The sequence below is a fragment of the Salmo salar genome, chromosome 13 (genome assembly GCF_965601325.2).
Source record: "Salmo salar chromosome 13, fSalSal1, whole genome shotgun sequence".
In the NCBI taxonomy this organism is placed as follows: Eukaryota; Metazoa; Chordata; class Actinopteri; order Salmoniformes; family Salmonidae; genus Salmo; species Salmo salar.
Window position 1 is genome coordinate 99,144,041 of NC_138303.1, and position 15,615 is coordinate 99,159,655.

The 15,615-nt window shown below is 45.5% G+C and overlaps 1 protein-coding gene across 1 annotated transcript in view; it reads left to right on the forward strand.

Moving 5' to 3' along the window:
* LOC106568319 (A disintegrin and metalloproteinase with thrombospondin motifs 6) overlaps window positions 1–15,615 on the forward strand; it is a 200,988-nt gene that overhangs the window by 31,324 nt on the left and 154,049 nt on the right. The window contains exon 8 of the mRNA XM_045692499.2: window positions 418–461. Coding sequence (XP_045548455.1) covers window positions 418–461 — 44 coding nt within the window. The remainder of the gene's footprint in view (window positions 1–417; window positions 462–15,615) is intronic.

Consider the following 15,615-nt stretch of genomic DNA (forward strand, 5'->3'; position numbering starts at 1 on the left):
TACCATAGAAAATAACATCTTTCTATGGTCAGAAAGTGACAATAATAGACTAGGATAGAGTAGAGTAGAATATAATAGAATAGGATAGAGTAGAGTAGAATATAATAGACTAGGATAGAGTAGAGTAGAGTAAAATAGACTAGGATAGAGTAGAGTAGAATATAATAGACTAGGATAGAGTAGAGTAAAATAGACAAGGATAGAGTAGAGTAGAATATAATAGACTAGGATAGAGTAGAGTAGAGTAGAGTAAAATACACTAGGATAGAGTAGAGTAGAATATAATAGACTAGGATAGAGTAGAGTAAAATAGACTAGGATAGAGTAGAGTAGAATATAGTGGAATAGAATAGAACTAGAGAGAGCCTGACAGAAGAATCATGTCTCGTTTTTTTCTCTCTTCTTTTTCTCCCTCAGGTATGACATCTGCACTTACAAGAACAAACCCTGTGGGACTCTAGGTGAGTGGCAATGCTCTCTGCTCTCTGCTCTCTGCTCTCTGTTCTGTTCTTTTCTCTGCTCTCTGTTCTCTGCTATCTGCTCTCTGTTCTTTTCTCTGCTCTATGTTCTCTGTTCTGTTCTTTTCTCTGCTCTCTGGTCTCTGTTTTGTTCTTTTCTCTGCTCTCTGTTCTCTGCTTTCTGTTCTCTGCTCTCTGCTCTATGCTCTCTGTTCTCTGCTCTCTGTTCTGTTCTTTTCTCTGCTCTCTGTTCTCTGCTTTCTGTTCTCTGCTCTGCTCTATGCTCTCTGTTCTCTGCTCTCTGCTCTATGCTCTCTGTTCTCTGTTCTCTGTTCTCTGCTCTCTGTTCTGTTCTTTTCTCTGCTCTCTGCTCTCTGTTCTCTGCTCTCTGCTCTATGCTCTCTGTTCTCTACTCTCTGTTATCTGTTCTCTGCTCTATGCTCTATGCTCTCTGTTCTCTGCTCTCTGATCTATGCTCTCTGTTCTCGGTTCTCTGTTCTCTGCTCTATGCTCTCGGTTCTCTGTTCTCTGCTCTATGCTCTCTGTTCTCTGAGTTCTGTTCTCTGCTTCCTGTTCTCTGTTCTCTGCTCTATGCTCTCGGTTCTCTGTTCTCTGTTCTGTTATTTTCTCTGTTCTCTGCTTTCTGTTCTCTGTTCTCTGCTCTATGCTCTCTGTTCTCTGCTCTCTGTTCTCTGTTCTCTGTTCTGTTATTTTCTCTGCTTTATGCTTTCTGTTCTCAGCTCTCTGTTCTCTGCTCTCTGTTCTCTGCTCTCTACTCTCTGTTCTCTGTTCTCTACTCTCTGTTCTCTGCACTATGCTCTCTGTTCTCTGTTCTCTGCTCTATGCTCTATGCTCTCTGTTCTCTGTTCTCTGCTCTATGCTCTCTGCTCTCTGCTCTCTGCTCTCTGCTCTATGCTCTCTGTTCTCTGCTCTCTGTTCTCTGTTCTCTACTCTCTGTTCTCTGTTCTCTGTACTCTACTCTCTGTTCTCTGCTCTATGCTCTCTGTTCTCTGCTCTAAGCTCTCTGCTCTCTGTTCTCTGTTCTCTACTCTCTGTTCTCTGTTCTCTGTTCTCTGCTCTCTGCTCTCTGTTCTCTACTTTCTGTTATCTGCTCTCTGCTCTATGCTCTCTGCTCTCTACTCTATGCTCTCTGCTCTCTGTTCTCTGTTCTCTGTACTCTACTCTCTGTTCTCTGTTCTCTGTTCTCTGTTCTCGGCTCTCTGTTCTCTGTTCTCTGCTCTCTGTTCTCTGCTCTATGCTCTTTGTTCTCTGCTCTCTGTTCTCTACTCTCTGTTATCTGCTCTCTGCTCTATGCTCTGTGCTCTCTGTTCTCTGCTCTCTGTTCTCTGTTCTCTGCTCTCTGTTCTCTACTCTCTGTTCTCTGTTCTCTGTTCTCTGTACTCTACTCTCTGTTCTCTGTTCTCTGTTCTCTGCTCTCTGTTCTCTGCTCTCTGCTCTCTGTTCTCTGTTCTCTGCTCTATGCTCTTTGTTCTCTGCTCTCTGTTCTCTACTCTCTGTTATCTGCTCTCTGCTCTATGCTCTATGCTCTCTGTTCTCTGCTCTCTGTTCTCTGTTCTCTGTTCTGTTATTTTCTCTGCTTTATGCTTTCTGTTCTCTGCTCTCTGTTCTCTGCTCTCTGTTCTCTGCTCTCTACTCTCTGCTCTCTGTTCTCTACTCTCTGTTATCTGCTCTCTGCTCTATGCTCTGTGCTCTCTGTTCTCTGCTCTCTGTTCTCTGCTCTCTGCTCTCTGTTCTATACTCTCTGTTATCTGCTCTCTGCTCTATGCTCTCTGTTCTCTGCTCTCTGTTCTCTGTTCTCTACTCTCTGTTCTCTGCTCTATGCTCTATGTTCTCTGCTCTATGCTCTCTGTTCTCTGCTCTCTTTTCTCTGCTCTCTGTTCTCTGTTCTCTGCTCTATGCTCTATGCTCTCTGCTCTCTGCTCTATGCTCTCTACTCTATGCTCTCTGCTCTCTGTTCTGTTATTTTCTCTGCTCTCTGTTCTCTGTTCTCTACTCTCTGTTCTCTGCTCTATGCTCTCTGTTCTCTGCTCTATGCTCTATGTTCTCTGCTCTCTGTTCTCTGTTCTCTGCTCTATGCTCTCTGCTCTATGCTCTCTACTCTATGCTCTCTGTTCTCTGCTCTCTGTTCTGTTATTTTCTCTGCTCTATGCTCTCTGTTCTCTGCTCTCTGTTCTATGCTTTTCTCTGCTCTCTGTTCTCTGTTCTCTACTCTCTGTTCTCTGCTCTATGCTCTCTGTTCTCTGCTCTATGCTCTCTGTTCTCTGCTCTCTGTTCTCTGTTCTCTGCTCTATGCTCTCTGCTCTATGCTCTCTACTCTATGCTCTCTGTTCTCTGCTCTCTGTTCTGTTATTTTCTCTGCTCTATGCTCTCTGTTCTCTGCTCTCTGTTCTCTGTTCTATGCTCTCTGCTCTATGCTCTCTACTCTATGCTCTCTGTTCTCTGCTCTCTGCTCTCTGCTCTCTGCTCTCTACTCAATGTTCTCTGCTCTCTGCTCTCTACTCTATGTTCTCTGTTCTCTACTCTCTGTTATCTGCTCTCTGCTCTATGCTCTATGCTCTATTCTCTCTCTTCTCTGCTCTCTGTTCTCTGCTCTCGGTTCTCTACTCTCTGTTATCTGCTTTATGCTTTCTGTTCTCTGCTCTCTGTTCTCTGTTCTCTGCTCTCTACTCTCTGTTCTCTGTTCTCTACTCTCTGTTCTCTGTTCTCTACTCTCTGCTCTCTGTTCTCTACTCTCTGTTATCTGCTCTCTGCTCTATGCTCTATGCTCTCTGTTCTCTGCTCTCTGTTCTCTGCTCTCTGCTCTATGCTCTCTGTTCTCTGTTCTCTGCTCTCTGCTCTCTGTTCTCTGCTCTCTGCTCTCTGTTCTCTGTTCTCTGTTCTCTGCTCTATGCTCTCTGTTCTCTGCTCTCTTTTCTCTGCTCTCTGTTCTCTGTTCTCTGCTCTATGCTCTCTGCTCTATGCTCTCTGCTCTATGCTCTCTACTCTATGCTCTCTGCTCTCTGTTCTGTTATTTTCTCTGCTCTCTGTTCTCTGTTCTCTACTCTCTGTTCTCTGCTCTATGCTTTCTGTTCTCTGCTCTATGCTCTCTGTTCTCTGCTCTCTGTTCTCTGTTCTCTGCTCTATGCTCTCTGCTCTATGCTCTCTACTCTATGCTCTCTGTTCTCTGCTCTCTGTTCTGTTATTTTCTCTGCTCTATGCTCTCTGTTCTCTGCTCTCTGTTCTCTGTTCTATGCTTTTCTCTGCTCTCTGTTCTCTGTTCTCTACTCTCTGTTCTCTGCTCTATGCTCTCTGTTCTCTGCTCTATGCTCTCTGTTCTCTGCTCTCTGTTCTCTGTTCTCTGCTCTATGCTCTCTGCTCTATGCTCTCTACTCTATGCTCTCTGTTCTCTGCTCTCTGTTCTGTTATTTTCTCTGCTCTATGCTCTCTGTTCTCTGCTCTCTGTTCTCTGTTCTATGCTCTCTGCTCTATGCTCTCTACTCTATGCTCTCTGTTCTCTGCTCTCTGCTCTCTGCTCTCTACTCTATGCTCTCTGTTCTCTGCTCTCTGCTCTCTGCTCTCTACTCTATGTTCTGTGTTCTCTACTCTCTGTTATCTGCTCTCTGCTCTATGCTCTATGCTCTATTCTCTCTCTTCTCTGCTCTCTGTTCTCTGCTCTCTGTTCTCTACTCTCTGTTATCTGCTCTCTGCTCTATGCTCTCTGTTCTCTGCTCTCTGTTCTCTGTTCTCTGTTCTGTTATTTTCTCTGCTTTATGCTTTCTGTTCTCTGCTCTCTGTTCTCTGTTCTCTGCTCTCTACTCTCTGTTCTCTGTTCTCTACTCTCTGTTCTCTGTTCTCTACTCTCTGCTCTCTGTTCTCTACTCTCTGTTATCTGCTCTCTGCTCTATGCTCTATGCTCTCTGTTCTCTGCTCTCTGTTCTCTGCTCTCTGCTCTATGCTCTCTGTTCTCTGTTCTCTGCTCTATGCTCTCTGTTCTCTGTTCTCTGCTCTCTGTTCTCTGCTCTCTGCTCTCTGTTCTCTGTTCTCTGCTCTATGCTCTCTGTTCTCTGCTCTCTGTTCTCTACTCTCTGTTATCTGCTCTCTGCTCTATGCTCTCTGCTCTCTGTTCTCTGTTCTCTGTTCTGTTATTTTCTCTGCTTTATGCTTTCTGTTCTCTGCTCTCTGTTCTCTGCTCTCTGCTCTCTGTTCTCTGTTCTCTGTTTTGTTCTCTGCTCTCTGCTCTCTGTTCTCTACTCTCTGTTATCTGCTCTCTGCTTTCTGTTCTCTACTCTCTCTGTTCTCTGCTCTATGCTCTCTGTTCTCTGCTCCCTGTTCTCTGCTCTCTGTTCTCTGCTCTCTGCTCTCTGTTCTCTACTCTCTGTTATCTGCTCTCTGCTCTATGCCCTATGCTCTCTGTTCTGTGCTCTCTGCTCTATGCTCTCTGTTTTCTGTTCTCTGCTCTCTGTTCTCTGCTCTCTGTTCTCTGCTCTCTGCTCTCTGCTCTATGCTCTCTGCTCTCTGTTCTCTGTTCTCTGTTCTGTTATTTTCTCTGCTTTATGCTTTCTGTTCTCTGCTCTCTGTTCTCTGCTCTCTGCTCTCTGTTCTCTGTTCTCTGTTTTGTTCTCTGCTGTCTGCTCTCTGTTCTCTACTCTCTGTTATCTGCTCTCTGCTTTCTGTTCTCTACTCTCTCTGTTCTCTGCTCTATGCTCTCTGTTCTCTGCTCCCTGTTCTCTGCTCTCTGTTCTCTGCTCTCTGCTCTCTGTTCTCTACTCTCTGTTATCTGCTCTCTGCTCTATGCCCTATGCTCTCTGTTCTGTGCTCTCTGCTCTATGCTCTCTGTTTTCTGTTCTCTGCTCTCTGTTCTCTGCTCTATGCTCTCTGTTCTCTGCTCTCTGTTCTCTGTTCTCTGCTCTATGCTCTCTGCTCTATGCTCTCTACTCTATGCTCTCTGTTCTCTGCTCTCTGTTCTGTTATTTTCTCTGCTCTATGCTCTCTGTTCTCTGCTCTCTGTTCTCTGTTCTATGCTCTCTGCTCTATGCTCTCTACTCTATGCTCTCTGTTCTCTGCTCTCTGCTCTCTGCTCTCTGCTCTCTACTCTATGCTCTCTGTTCTCTGCTCTCTGCTCTCTGCTCTCTACTCTATGTTCTGTGTTCTCTACTCTCTGTTATCTGCTCTCTGCTCTATGCTCTATGTTCTTTTCTCTCTCTTCTCTGCTCTCTGTTCTCTGCTCTCTGTTCTCTACTCTCTGTTATCTGCTCTCTGCTCTATGCTCTCTGTTCTCTGCTCTCTGTTCTCTGTTCTCTGTTCTGTTATTTTCTCTGCTTTATGCTTTCTGTTCTCTGCTCTCTGTTCTCTGTTCTCTGCTCTCTACTCTCTGTTCTCTGTTCTCTACTCTCTGTTCTCTGTTCTCTACTCTCTGCTCTCTGTTCTCTACTCTCTGTTATCTGCTCTCTGCTCTATGCTCTATGCTCTCTGTTCTCTGCTCTCTGTTCTCTGCTCTCTGCTCTATGCTCTCTGTTCTCTGTTCTCTGCTCTATGCTCTGTTCTCTGTTCTCTGCTCTCTGTTCTCTGCTCTCTGCTCTCTGTTCTCTGTTCTCTGCTCTATGCTCTCTGTTCTCTGCTCTCTGTTCTCTACTCTCTGTTATCTGCTCTCTGCTCTATGCTCTCTGCTCTCTGTTCTCTGTTCTCTGTTCTGTTATTTTCTCTGCTTTATGCTTTCTGTTCTCTGCTCTCTGTTCTCTGCTCTCTGCTCTCTGTTCTCTGTTCTCTGTTTTGTTCTCTGCTCTCTGCTCTCTGTTCTCTACTCTCTGTTATCTGCTCTCTGCTTTCTGTTCTCTACTCTCTCTGTTCTCTGCTCTATGCTCTCTGTTCTCTGCTCCCTGTTCTCTGCTCTCTGTTCTCTGCTCTCTGCTCTCTGTTCTCTACTCTCTGTTATCTGCTCTCTGCTCTATGCCCTATGCTCTCTGTTCTGTGCTCTCTGCTCTATGCTCTCTGTTTTCTGTTCTCTGCTCTCTGTTCTCTGCTCTATGCTCTCTGTTCTCTGCTCTCTGTTCTCTGTTCTCTGCTCTATGCTCTCTGCTCTATGCTCTCTACTCTATGCTCTCTGTTCTCTGCTCTCTGTTCTGTTATTTTCTCTGCTCTATGCTCTCTGTTCTCTGCTCTCTGTTCTCTGTTCTATGCTCTCTGCTCTATTCTCTCTACTCTATGCTCTCTGTTCTCTGCTCTCTGCTCTCTGCTCTCTGCTCTCTACTCTATGCTCTCTGTTCTCTGCTCTCTGCTCTCTGCTCTCTACTCTATGTTCTGTGTTCTCTACTCTCTGTTATCTGCTCTCTGCTCTATGCTCTATGTTCTATTCTCTCTCTTCTCTGCTCTCTGTTCTCTGCTCTCTGTTCTCTACTCTCTGTTATCTGCTCTCTGCTCTATGCTCTCTGTTCTCTGCTCTTTGTTCTCTGTTCTCTGTTCTGTTATTTTCTCTGCTTTATGCTTTCTGTTCTCTGCTCTCTGTTCTCTGTTCTCTGCTCTCTACTCTCTGTTCTCTGTTCTCTACTCTCTGTTCTCTGTTCTCTACTCTCTGCTCTCTGTTCTCTACTCTCTGTTATCTGCTCTCTGCTCTATGCTCTATGCTCTCTGTTCTCTGCTCTCAGTTCTCTGCTCTCTGCTCTATGCTCTCTGTTCTCTGTTCTCTGCTCTATGCTCTGTTCTCTGTTCTCTGCTCTCTGTTCTCTGCTCTCTGCTCTCTGTTCTCTGTTCTCTGCTCTATGCTCTCTGTTCTCTGCTCTCTGTTCTCTACTCTCTGTTATCTGCTCTCTGCTCTCTGTTCTCTGTTCTCTGTTCTGTTATTTTCTCTGCTTTATGCTTTCTGTTCTCTGCTCTCTGTTCTCTGCTCTCTGCTCTCTGTTCTCTGTTCTCTGTTTTGTTCTCTGCTCTCTGCTCTCTGTTCTCTACTCTCTGTTATCTGCTCTCTGCTTTCTGTTCTCTACTCTCTCTGTTCTCTGCTCTATGCTCTCTGTTCTCTGCTCCCTGTTCTCTGTTCTGTTCTTTTCTCTGCTCTCTGTTCTCTGCTATCTGCTCTCTGTTCTTTTCTCTGCTCTATGTTCTCTGTTCTGTTCTTTTCTCTGCTCTCTGGTCTCTGTTTTGTTCTTTTCTCTGCTCTCTGTTCTCTGTTCTATGCTCTCTGCTCTATTCTCTCTACTCTATGCTCTCTGTTCTCTGCTCTCTGCTCTCTGCTCTCTGCTCTCTACTCTATGCTCTCTGTTCTCTGCTCTCTGCTCTCTGCTCTCTACTCTATGTTCTGTGTTCTCTACTCTCTGTTATCTGCTCTCTGCTCTATGCTCTATGTTCTATTCTCTCTCTTCTCTGCTCTCTGTTCTCTGCTCTCTGTTCTCTACTCTCTGTTATCTGCTCTCTGCTCTATGCTCTCTGTTCTCTGCTCTTTGTTCTCTGTTCTCTGTTCTGTTATTTTCTCTGCTTTATGCTTTCTGTTCTCTGCTCTCTGTTCTCTGTTCTCTGCTCTCTACTCTCTGTTCTCTGTTCTCTACTCTCTGTTCTCTGTTCTCTACTCTCTGCTCTCTGTTCTCTACTCTCTGTTATCTGCTCTCTGCTCTATGCTCTATGCTCTCTGTTCTCTGCTCTCAGTTCTCTGCTCTCTGCTCTATGCTCTCTGTTCTCTGTTCTCTGCTCTATGCTCTGTTCTCTGTTCTCTGCTCTCTGCTCTCTGCTCTCTGTTCTCTGTTCTCTGCTCTATGCTCTCTGTTCTCTGCTCTCTGTTCTCTACTCTCTGTTATCTGCTCTCTGCTCTCTGTTCTCTGTTCTCTGTTCTGTTATTTTCTCTGCTTTATGCTTTCTGTTCTCTGCTCTCTGTTCTCTGCTCTCTGCTCTCTGTTCTCTGTTCTCTGTTTTGTTCTCTGCTCTCTGCTCTCTGTTCTCTACTCTCTGTTATCTGCTCTCTGCTTTCTGTTCTCTACTCTCTCTGTTCTCTGCTCTATGCTCTCTGTTCTCTGCTCCCTGTTCTCTGTTCTGTTCTTTTCTCTGCTCTCTGTTCTCTGCTATCTGCTCTCTGTTCTTTTCTCTGCTCTATGTTCTCTGTTCTGTTCTTTTCTCTGCTCTCTGGTCTCTGTTTTGTTCTTTTCTCTGCTCTCTGTTCTCTGCTTTCTGTTCTCTGCTCTCTGCTCTATGCTCTCTGTTCTCTGCTCTCTGTTCTGTTCTTTTCTCTGCTCTCTGTTCTCTGCTTTCTGTTCTCTGCTCTGCTCTATGCTCTCTGTTCTCTGCTCTCTGCTCTATGCTCTCTGTTCTCTGTTCTCTGTTCTCTGCTCTCTGTTCTGTTCTTTTCTCTGCTCTCTGCTCTCTGTTCTCTGCTCTCTGCTCTATGCTCTCTGTTCTCTACTCTCTGTTATCTGTTCTCTGCTCTATGCTCTATGCTCTCTGTTCTCTGCTCTCTGATCTATGCTCTCTGTTCTCGGTTCTCTGTTCTCTGCTCTATGCTCTCGGTTCTCTGTTCTCTGCTCTATGCTCTCTGTTCTCTGAGTTCTGTTCTCTGCTTCCTGTTCTCTGTTCTCTGCTCTATGCTCTCGGTTCTCTGTTCTCTGTTCTGTTATTTTCTCTGTTCTCTGCTTTCTGTTCTCTGTTCTCTGCTCTATGCTCTCTGTTCTCTGCTCTCTGTTCTCTGTTCTCTGTTCTGTTATTTTCTCTGCTTTATGCTTTCTGTTCTCAGCTCTCTGTTCTCTGCTCTCTGTTCTCTGCTCTCTACTCTCTGTTCTCTGTTCTCTACTCTCTGTTCTCTGCACTATGCTCTCTGTTCTCTGTTCTCTGCTCTATGCTCTATGCTCTCTGTTCTCTGTTCTCTGCTCTATGCTCTCTGTTCTCTGCTCTCTGCTCTATGCTCTCTGCTCTCTGCTCTCTGCTCTCTGCTCTATGCTCTCTGTTCTCTGCTCTCTGTTCTCTGTTCTCTACTCTCTGTTCTCTGTTCTCTGTACTCTACTCTCTGTTCTCTGCTCTATGCTCTCTGTTCTCTGCTCTAAGCTCTCTGCTCTCTGTTCTCTGTTCTCTACTCTCTGTTCTCTGTTCTCTGTTCTCTGCTCTCTGCTCTCTGTTCTCTACTTTCTGTTATCTGCTCTCTGCTCTATGCTCTCTGCTCTCTACTCTATGCTCTCTGCTCTCTGTTCTCTGTTCTCTGTACTCTACTCTCTGTTCTCTGTTCTCTGTTCTCTGTTCTCGGCTCTCTGTTCTCTGTTCTCTGCTCTCTGTTCTCTGCTCTATGCTCTTTGTTCTCTGCTCTCTGTTCTCTACTCTCTGTTATCTGCTCTCTGCTCTATGCTCTGTGCTCTCTGTTCTCTGCTCTCTGTTCTCTGTTCTCTGCTCTCTGTTCTCTACTCTCTGTTCTCTGTTCTCTGTTCTCTGTACTCTACTCTCTGTTCTCTGTTCTCTGTTCTCTGCTCTCTGTTCTCTGCTCTCTGCTCTCTGTTCTCTGCTCTATGCTCTTTGTTCTCTGCTCTCTGTTCTCTACACTCTTTTTATCTGCTCTCTGCTCTATGCTCTATGCTCTCTGTTCTCTGCTCTCTGTTCTCTGTTCTCTGTTCTGTTATTTTCTCTGCTTTATGCTTTCTGTTCTCTGCTCTCTGTTCTCTGCTCTCTGTTCTCTGCTCTCTACTCTCTGCTCTCTGTTCTCTACTCTCTGTTATCTGCTCTCTGCTCTATGCTCTGTGCTCTCTGTTCTCTGCTCTCTGTTCTGTGCTCTCTGCTCTCTGTTCTATACTCTCTGTTATCTGCTCTCTGCTCTATGCTCTCTGTTCTCTGCTCTCTGTTCTCTGTTCTCTACTCTCTGTTCTCTGCTCTATGCTCTATGTTCTCTGCTCTATGCTCTCTGTTCTCTGCTCTCTTTTCTCTGCTCTCTGTTCTCTGTTCTCTGCTCTATGCTCTCTGCTCTATGCTCTCTGCTCTCTGCTCTATGCTCTCTACTCTATGCTCTCTGCTCTCTGTTCTGTTATTTTCTCTGCTCTCTGTTCTCTGTTCTCTACTCTCTGTTCTCTGCTCTATGCTCTCTGTTCTCTGCTCTATGCTCTCTGTTCTCTGCTCTCTGTTCTCTGTTCTCTGCACTATGCTCTCTGCTCTATGCTCTCTACTCTATGCTCTCTGTTCTCTGCTCTCTGTTCTGTTATTTTCTCTGCTCTATGCTCTCTGTTCTCTGCTCTCTGTTCTATGCTTTTCTCTGCTCTCTGTTCTCTGTTCTCTACTCTCTGTTCTCTGCTCTATGCTCTCTGTTCTCTGCTCTATGCTCTCTGTTCTCTGCTCTCTGTTCTGTTATTTTCTCTGCTCTATGCTCTCTGTTCTCTGCTCTCTGTTCTCTGTTCTATGCTCTCTGCTCTATGCTCTCTACTCTATGCTCTCTGTTCTCTGCTCTCTGCTCTCTGCTCTCTACTCTATGTTCTCTGCTCTCTGCTCTCTGCTCTCTACTCTATGTTCTCTGTTCTCTACTCTCTGTTATCTGCTCTCTGCTCTATGCTCTATGCTCTATTCTCTCTCTTCTCTGCTCTCTGTTCTCTGCTCTCGGTTCTCTACTCTCTGTTATCTGCTTTATGCTTTCTGTTCTCTGCTCTCTGTTCTCTGTTCTCTGCTCTCTACTCTCTGTTCTCTGTTCTCTACTCTCTGTTCTCTGTTCTCTACTCTCTGCTCTCTGTTCTCTACTCTCTGTTATCTGCTCTCTGCTCTATGCTCTATGCTCTCTGTTCTCTGCTCTCTGTTCTCTGCTCTCTGCTCTATGCTCTCTGTTCTCTGTTCTCTGCTCTATGCTCTCTGTTCTCTGCTCTCTGTTCTCTGCTCTCTGTTCTCTGCTCTCTGCTCTCTGTTCTCGGTTCTCTGTTCTCTGCTCTATGCTCTCTGTTCTCTGCTCTCTTTTCTCTGCTCTCTGTTCTCTGTTCTCTGCTCTATGCTCTCTGCTCTATGCTCTCTGCTCTATGCTCTCTACTCTATGCTCTCTGCTCTCTGTTCTGTTATTTTCTCTGCTCTCTGTTCTCTGTTCTCTACTCTCTGTTCTCTGCTCTATGCTCTCTGTTCTCTGCTCTATGCTCTCTGTTCTCTGCTCTCTGTTCTCTGTTCTCTGCTCTATGCTCTCTGCTCTATGCTCTCTACTCTATGCTCTCTGTTCTCTGCTCTCTGTTCTGTTATTTTCTCTGCTCTATGCTCTCTGTTCTCTGCTCTCTGTTCTCTGTTCTATGCTTTTCTCTGCTCTCTGTTCTCTGTTCTCTACTCTCTGTTCTCTGCTCTATGCTCTCTGTTCTCTGCTCTATGCTCTCTGTTCTCTGCTCTCTGTTCTCTGTTCTCTGCTCTATGCTCTCTGCTCTATGCTGTCTACTCTATGCTCTCTGTTCTCTGCTCTCTGTTCTGTTATTTTCTCTGCTCTATGCTCTCTGCTCTATGCTCTCTACTCTATGCTCTCTGTTCTCTGCTCTCTGCTCTCTGCTCTCTGCTCTCTACTCTATGCTCTCTGTTCTCTGCTCTCTGCTCTCTGCTCTCTACTCTATGTTCTGTGTTCTCTACTCTCTGTTATCTGCTCTCTGCTCTATGCTCTATGCTCTATTCTCTCTCTTCTCTGCTCTCTGTTCTCTGCTCTCTGTTCTCTACTCTCTGTTATCTGCTCTCTGCTCTATGCTCTCTGTTCTCTGCTCTCTGTTCTCTGTTCTCTGTTCTGTTATTTTCTCTGCTTTATGCTTTCTGTTCTCTGCTCTCTGTTCTCTGTTCTCTGCTCTCTACTCTCTGTTCTCTGTTCTCTACTCTCTGTTCTCTGTTCTCTACTCTCTGCTCTCTGTTCTCTACTCTCTGTTATCTGCTCTCTGCTCTATGCTCTATGCTCTCTGTTCTCTGCTCTCTGTTCTCTGCTCTCTGCTCTATGCTCTCTGTTCTCTGTTCTCTGCTCTATGCTCTCTGTTCTCTGTTCTCTGCTCTCTGTTCTCTGCTCTCTGCTCTCTGTTCTCTGTTCTCTGCTCTATGCTCTCTGTTCTCTGCTCTCTGTTCTCTACTCTCTGTTATCTGCTCTCTGCTCTATGCTCTCTGCTCTCTGTTCTCTGTTCTCTGTTCTGTTATTTTCTCTGCTTTATGCTTTCTGTTCTCTGCTCTCTGTTCTCTGCTCTCTGCTCTCTGTTCTCTGTTCTCTGTTTTGTTCTCTGCTCTCTGCTCTCTGTTCTCTACTCTCTGTTATCTGCTCTCTGCTTTCTGTTCTCTACTCTCTCTGTTCTCTGCTCTATGCTCTCTGTTCTCTGCTCCCTGTTCTCTGCTCTCTGTTCTCTGCTCTCTGCTCTCTGTTCTCTACTCTCTGTTATCTGCTCTCTGCTCTATGCCCTATGCTCTCTGTTCTGTGCTCTCTGCTCTATGCTCTCTGTTTTCTGTTCTCTGCTCTCTGTTCTCTGCTCTATGCTCTCTGTTCTCTGCTCTCTGTTCTCTGTTCTCTGCTCTATGCTCTCTGCTCTATGCTCTCTACTCTATGCTCTCTGTTCTCTGCTCTCTGTTCTGTTATTTTCTCTGCTCTATGCTCTCTGTTCTCTGCTCTCTGTTCTCTGTTCTATGCTCTCTGCTCTATGCTCTCTACTCTATGCTCTCTGTTCTCTGCTCTCTGCTCTCTGCTCTCTGCTCTCTACTCTATGCTCTCTGTTCTCTGCTCTCTGTTCTCTGCTCTCTGCTCTCTGTTCTCTGTTCTCTGTTCTCTGCTCTATGCTCTCTGTTCTCTGCTCTCTTTTCTCTGCTCTCTGTTCTCTGTTCTCTGCTCTATGCTCTCTGCTCTATGCTCTCTGCTCTATGCTCTCTACTCTATGCTCTCTGCTCTCTGTTCTGTTATTTTTTCTGCTCTCTGTTCTCTGTTCTCTACTCTCTGTTCTCTGCTCTATGCTCTCTGTTCTCTGCTCTATGCTCTCTGTTCTCTGCTCTCTGTTCTCTGTTCTCTGCTCTATGCTCTCTGCTCTATGCTCTCTACTCTATGCTCTCTGTTCTCTGCTCTCTGTTCTGTTATTTTCTCTGCTCTATGCTCTCTGTTCTCTGCTCTCTGTTCTCTGTTCTATGCTTTTCTCTGCTCTCTGTTCTCTGTTCTCTACTCTCTGTTCTCTGCTCTATGCTCTCTGTTCTCTGCTCTATGCTCTCTGTTCTCTGCTCTCTGTTCTCTGTTCTCTGCTCTATGCTCTCTGCTCTATGCTCTCTACTCTATGCTCTCTGTTCTCTGCTCTCTGTTCTGTTATTTTCTCTGCTCTATGCTCTCTGCTCTATGCTCTCTACTCTATGCTCTCTGTTCTCTGCTCTCTGCTCTCTGCTCTCTACTCTATGCTCTCTGTTCTCTGCTCTCTGCTCTCTGCTCTCTACTCTATGTTCTGTGTTCTCTACTCTCTGTTATCTGCTCTCTGCTCTATGCTCTATGCTCTATTCTCTCTCTTCTCTGCTCTCTGTTCTCTGCTCTCTGTTCTCTACTCTCTGTTATCTGCTCTCTGCTCTATGCTCTCTGTTCTCTGCTCTCTGTTCTCTGTTCTCTGTTCTGTTATTTTCTCTGCTTTATGCTCTCTGTTCTCTGCTCTCTGTTCTCTGTTCTCTGCTCTCTACTCTCTGTTCTCTGTTCTCTACTCTCTGTTCTCTGTTCTCTACTCTCTGCTCTCTGTTCTCTACTCTCTGTTATCTGCTCTCTGCTCTATGCTCTATGCTCTCTGTTCTCTGCTCTCTGTTCTCTGCTCTCTGCTCTATGCTCTCTGTTCTCTGTTCTCTGCTCTCTGCTCTCTGTTCTCTGTTCTCTGCTCTATGCTCTCTGTTCTCTGCTCTCTGTTCTCTACTCTCTGTTATCTGCTCTCTGCTCTATGCTCTCTGCTCTCTGTTCTCCGTTCTCTGTTCTGTTATTTTCTCTGCTTTATGCTTTCTGTTCTCTGCTCTCTGTTCTCTGCTCTCTGCTCTCTGTTCTCTGTTCTCTGTTTTGTTCTCTGCTCTCTGCTCTCTGTTCTCTACTCTCTGTTATCTGCTCTCTGCTTTCTGTTCTCTACTCTCTCTGCTCTCTACTCTATGTTCTGTGTTCTCTACTCTCTGTTATCTGCTCTCTGCTCTATGCTCTATGCTCTATTCTCTCTCTTCTCTGCTCTCTGTTCTCTGCTCTCTGTTCTCTACTCTCTGTTATCTGCTCTCTGCTCTATGCTCTCTGTTCTCTGCTCTCTGTTCTCTGTTCTCTGTTCTGTTATTTTCTCTGCTTTATGCTTTCTGTTCTCTGCTCTCTGTTCTCTGTTCTCTGCTCTCTACTCTCTGTTCTCTGTTCTCTACTCTCTGTTCTCTGTTCTCTACTCTCTGCTCTCTGTTCTCTACTCTCTGTTATCTGCTCTCTGCTCTATGCTCTATGCTCTCTGTTCTCTGCTCTCTGTTCTCTGCTCTCTGCTCTATGCTCTCTGTTCTCTGTTCTCTGCTCTCTGCTCTCTGTTCTCTGTTCTCTGCTCTATGCTCTCTGTTCTCTGCTCTCTGTTCTCTACTCTCTGTTATCTGCTCTCTGCTCTATGCTCTCTGCTCTCTGTTCTCCGTTCTCTGTTCTGTTATTTTCTCTGCTTTATGCTTTCTGTTCTCTGCTCTCTGTTCTCTGCTCTCTGCTCTCTGTTCTCTGTTCTCTGTTTTGTTCTCTGCTCTCTGCTCTCTGTTCTCTACTCTCTGTTATCTGCTCTCTGCTTTCTGTTCTCTACTCTCTCTGTTCTCTGCTCTATGCTCTCTGTTCTCTGCTCCCTGTTCTCTGCTCTCTGTTCTCTGCTCTCTGCTCTCTGTTCTCTACTCTCTGTTATCTGCTCTCTGCTCTATGCCCTATGCTCTCTGTTCTGTGCTCTCTGCTCTATGCTCTCTGTTTTCTGTTCTCTGCTCTCTGTTCTCTGCTCTCTGTTCTCTGTTCTCTGCTCTCTGCTCTCTGCTCTATGCTCTCTGCTCTCTGTTCTCTGTTCTCTGTTCTGTTATTTTCTCTGCTTTATGCTTTCTGTTCTCTGCTCTCTGTTCTCTGCTCTCTGCTCTCTGTTCTCTGTTCTCTGTTTTGTTCTCTGCTCTCTGCTCTCTGTTCTCTACTCTCTGTTATCTGCTCTCTGCTTTCTGTTCTCTACTCTCTCTGTTCTCTGCTCTATGCTCTCTGTTCTCTGCTCCCTGTTCTCTGCTCTCTGTTCTCTGCTCTCTGCTCTCTGTT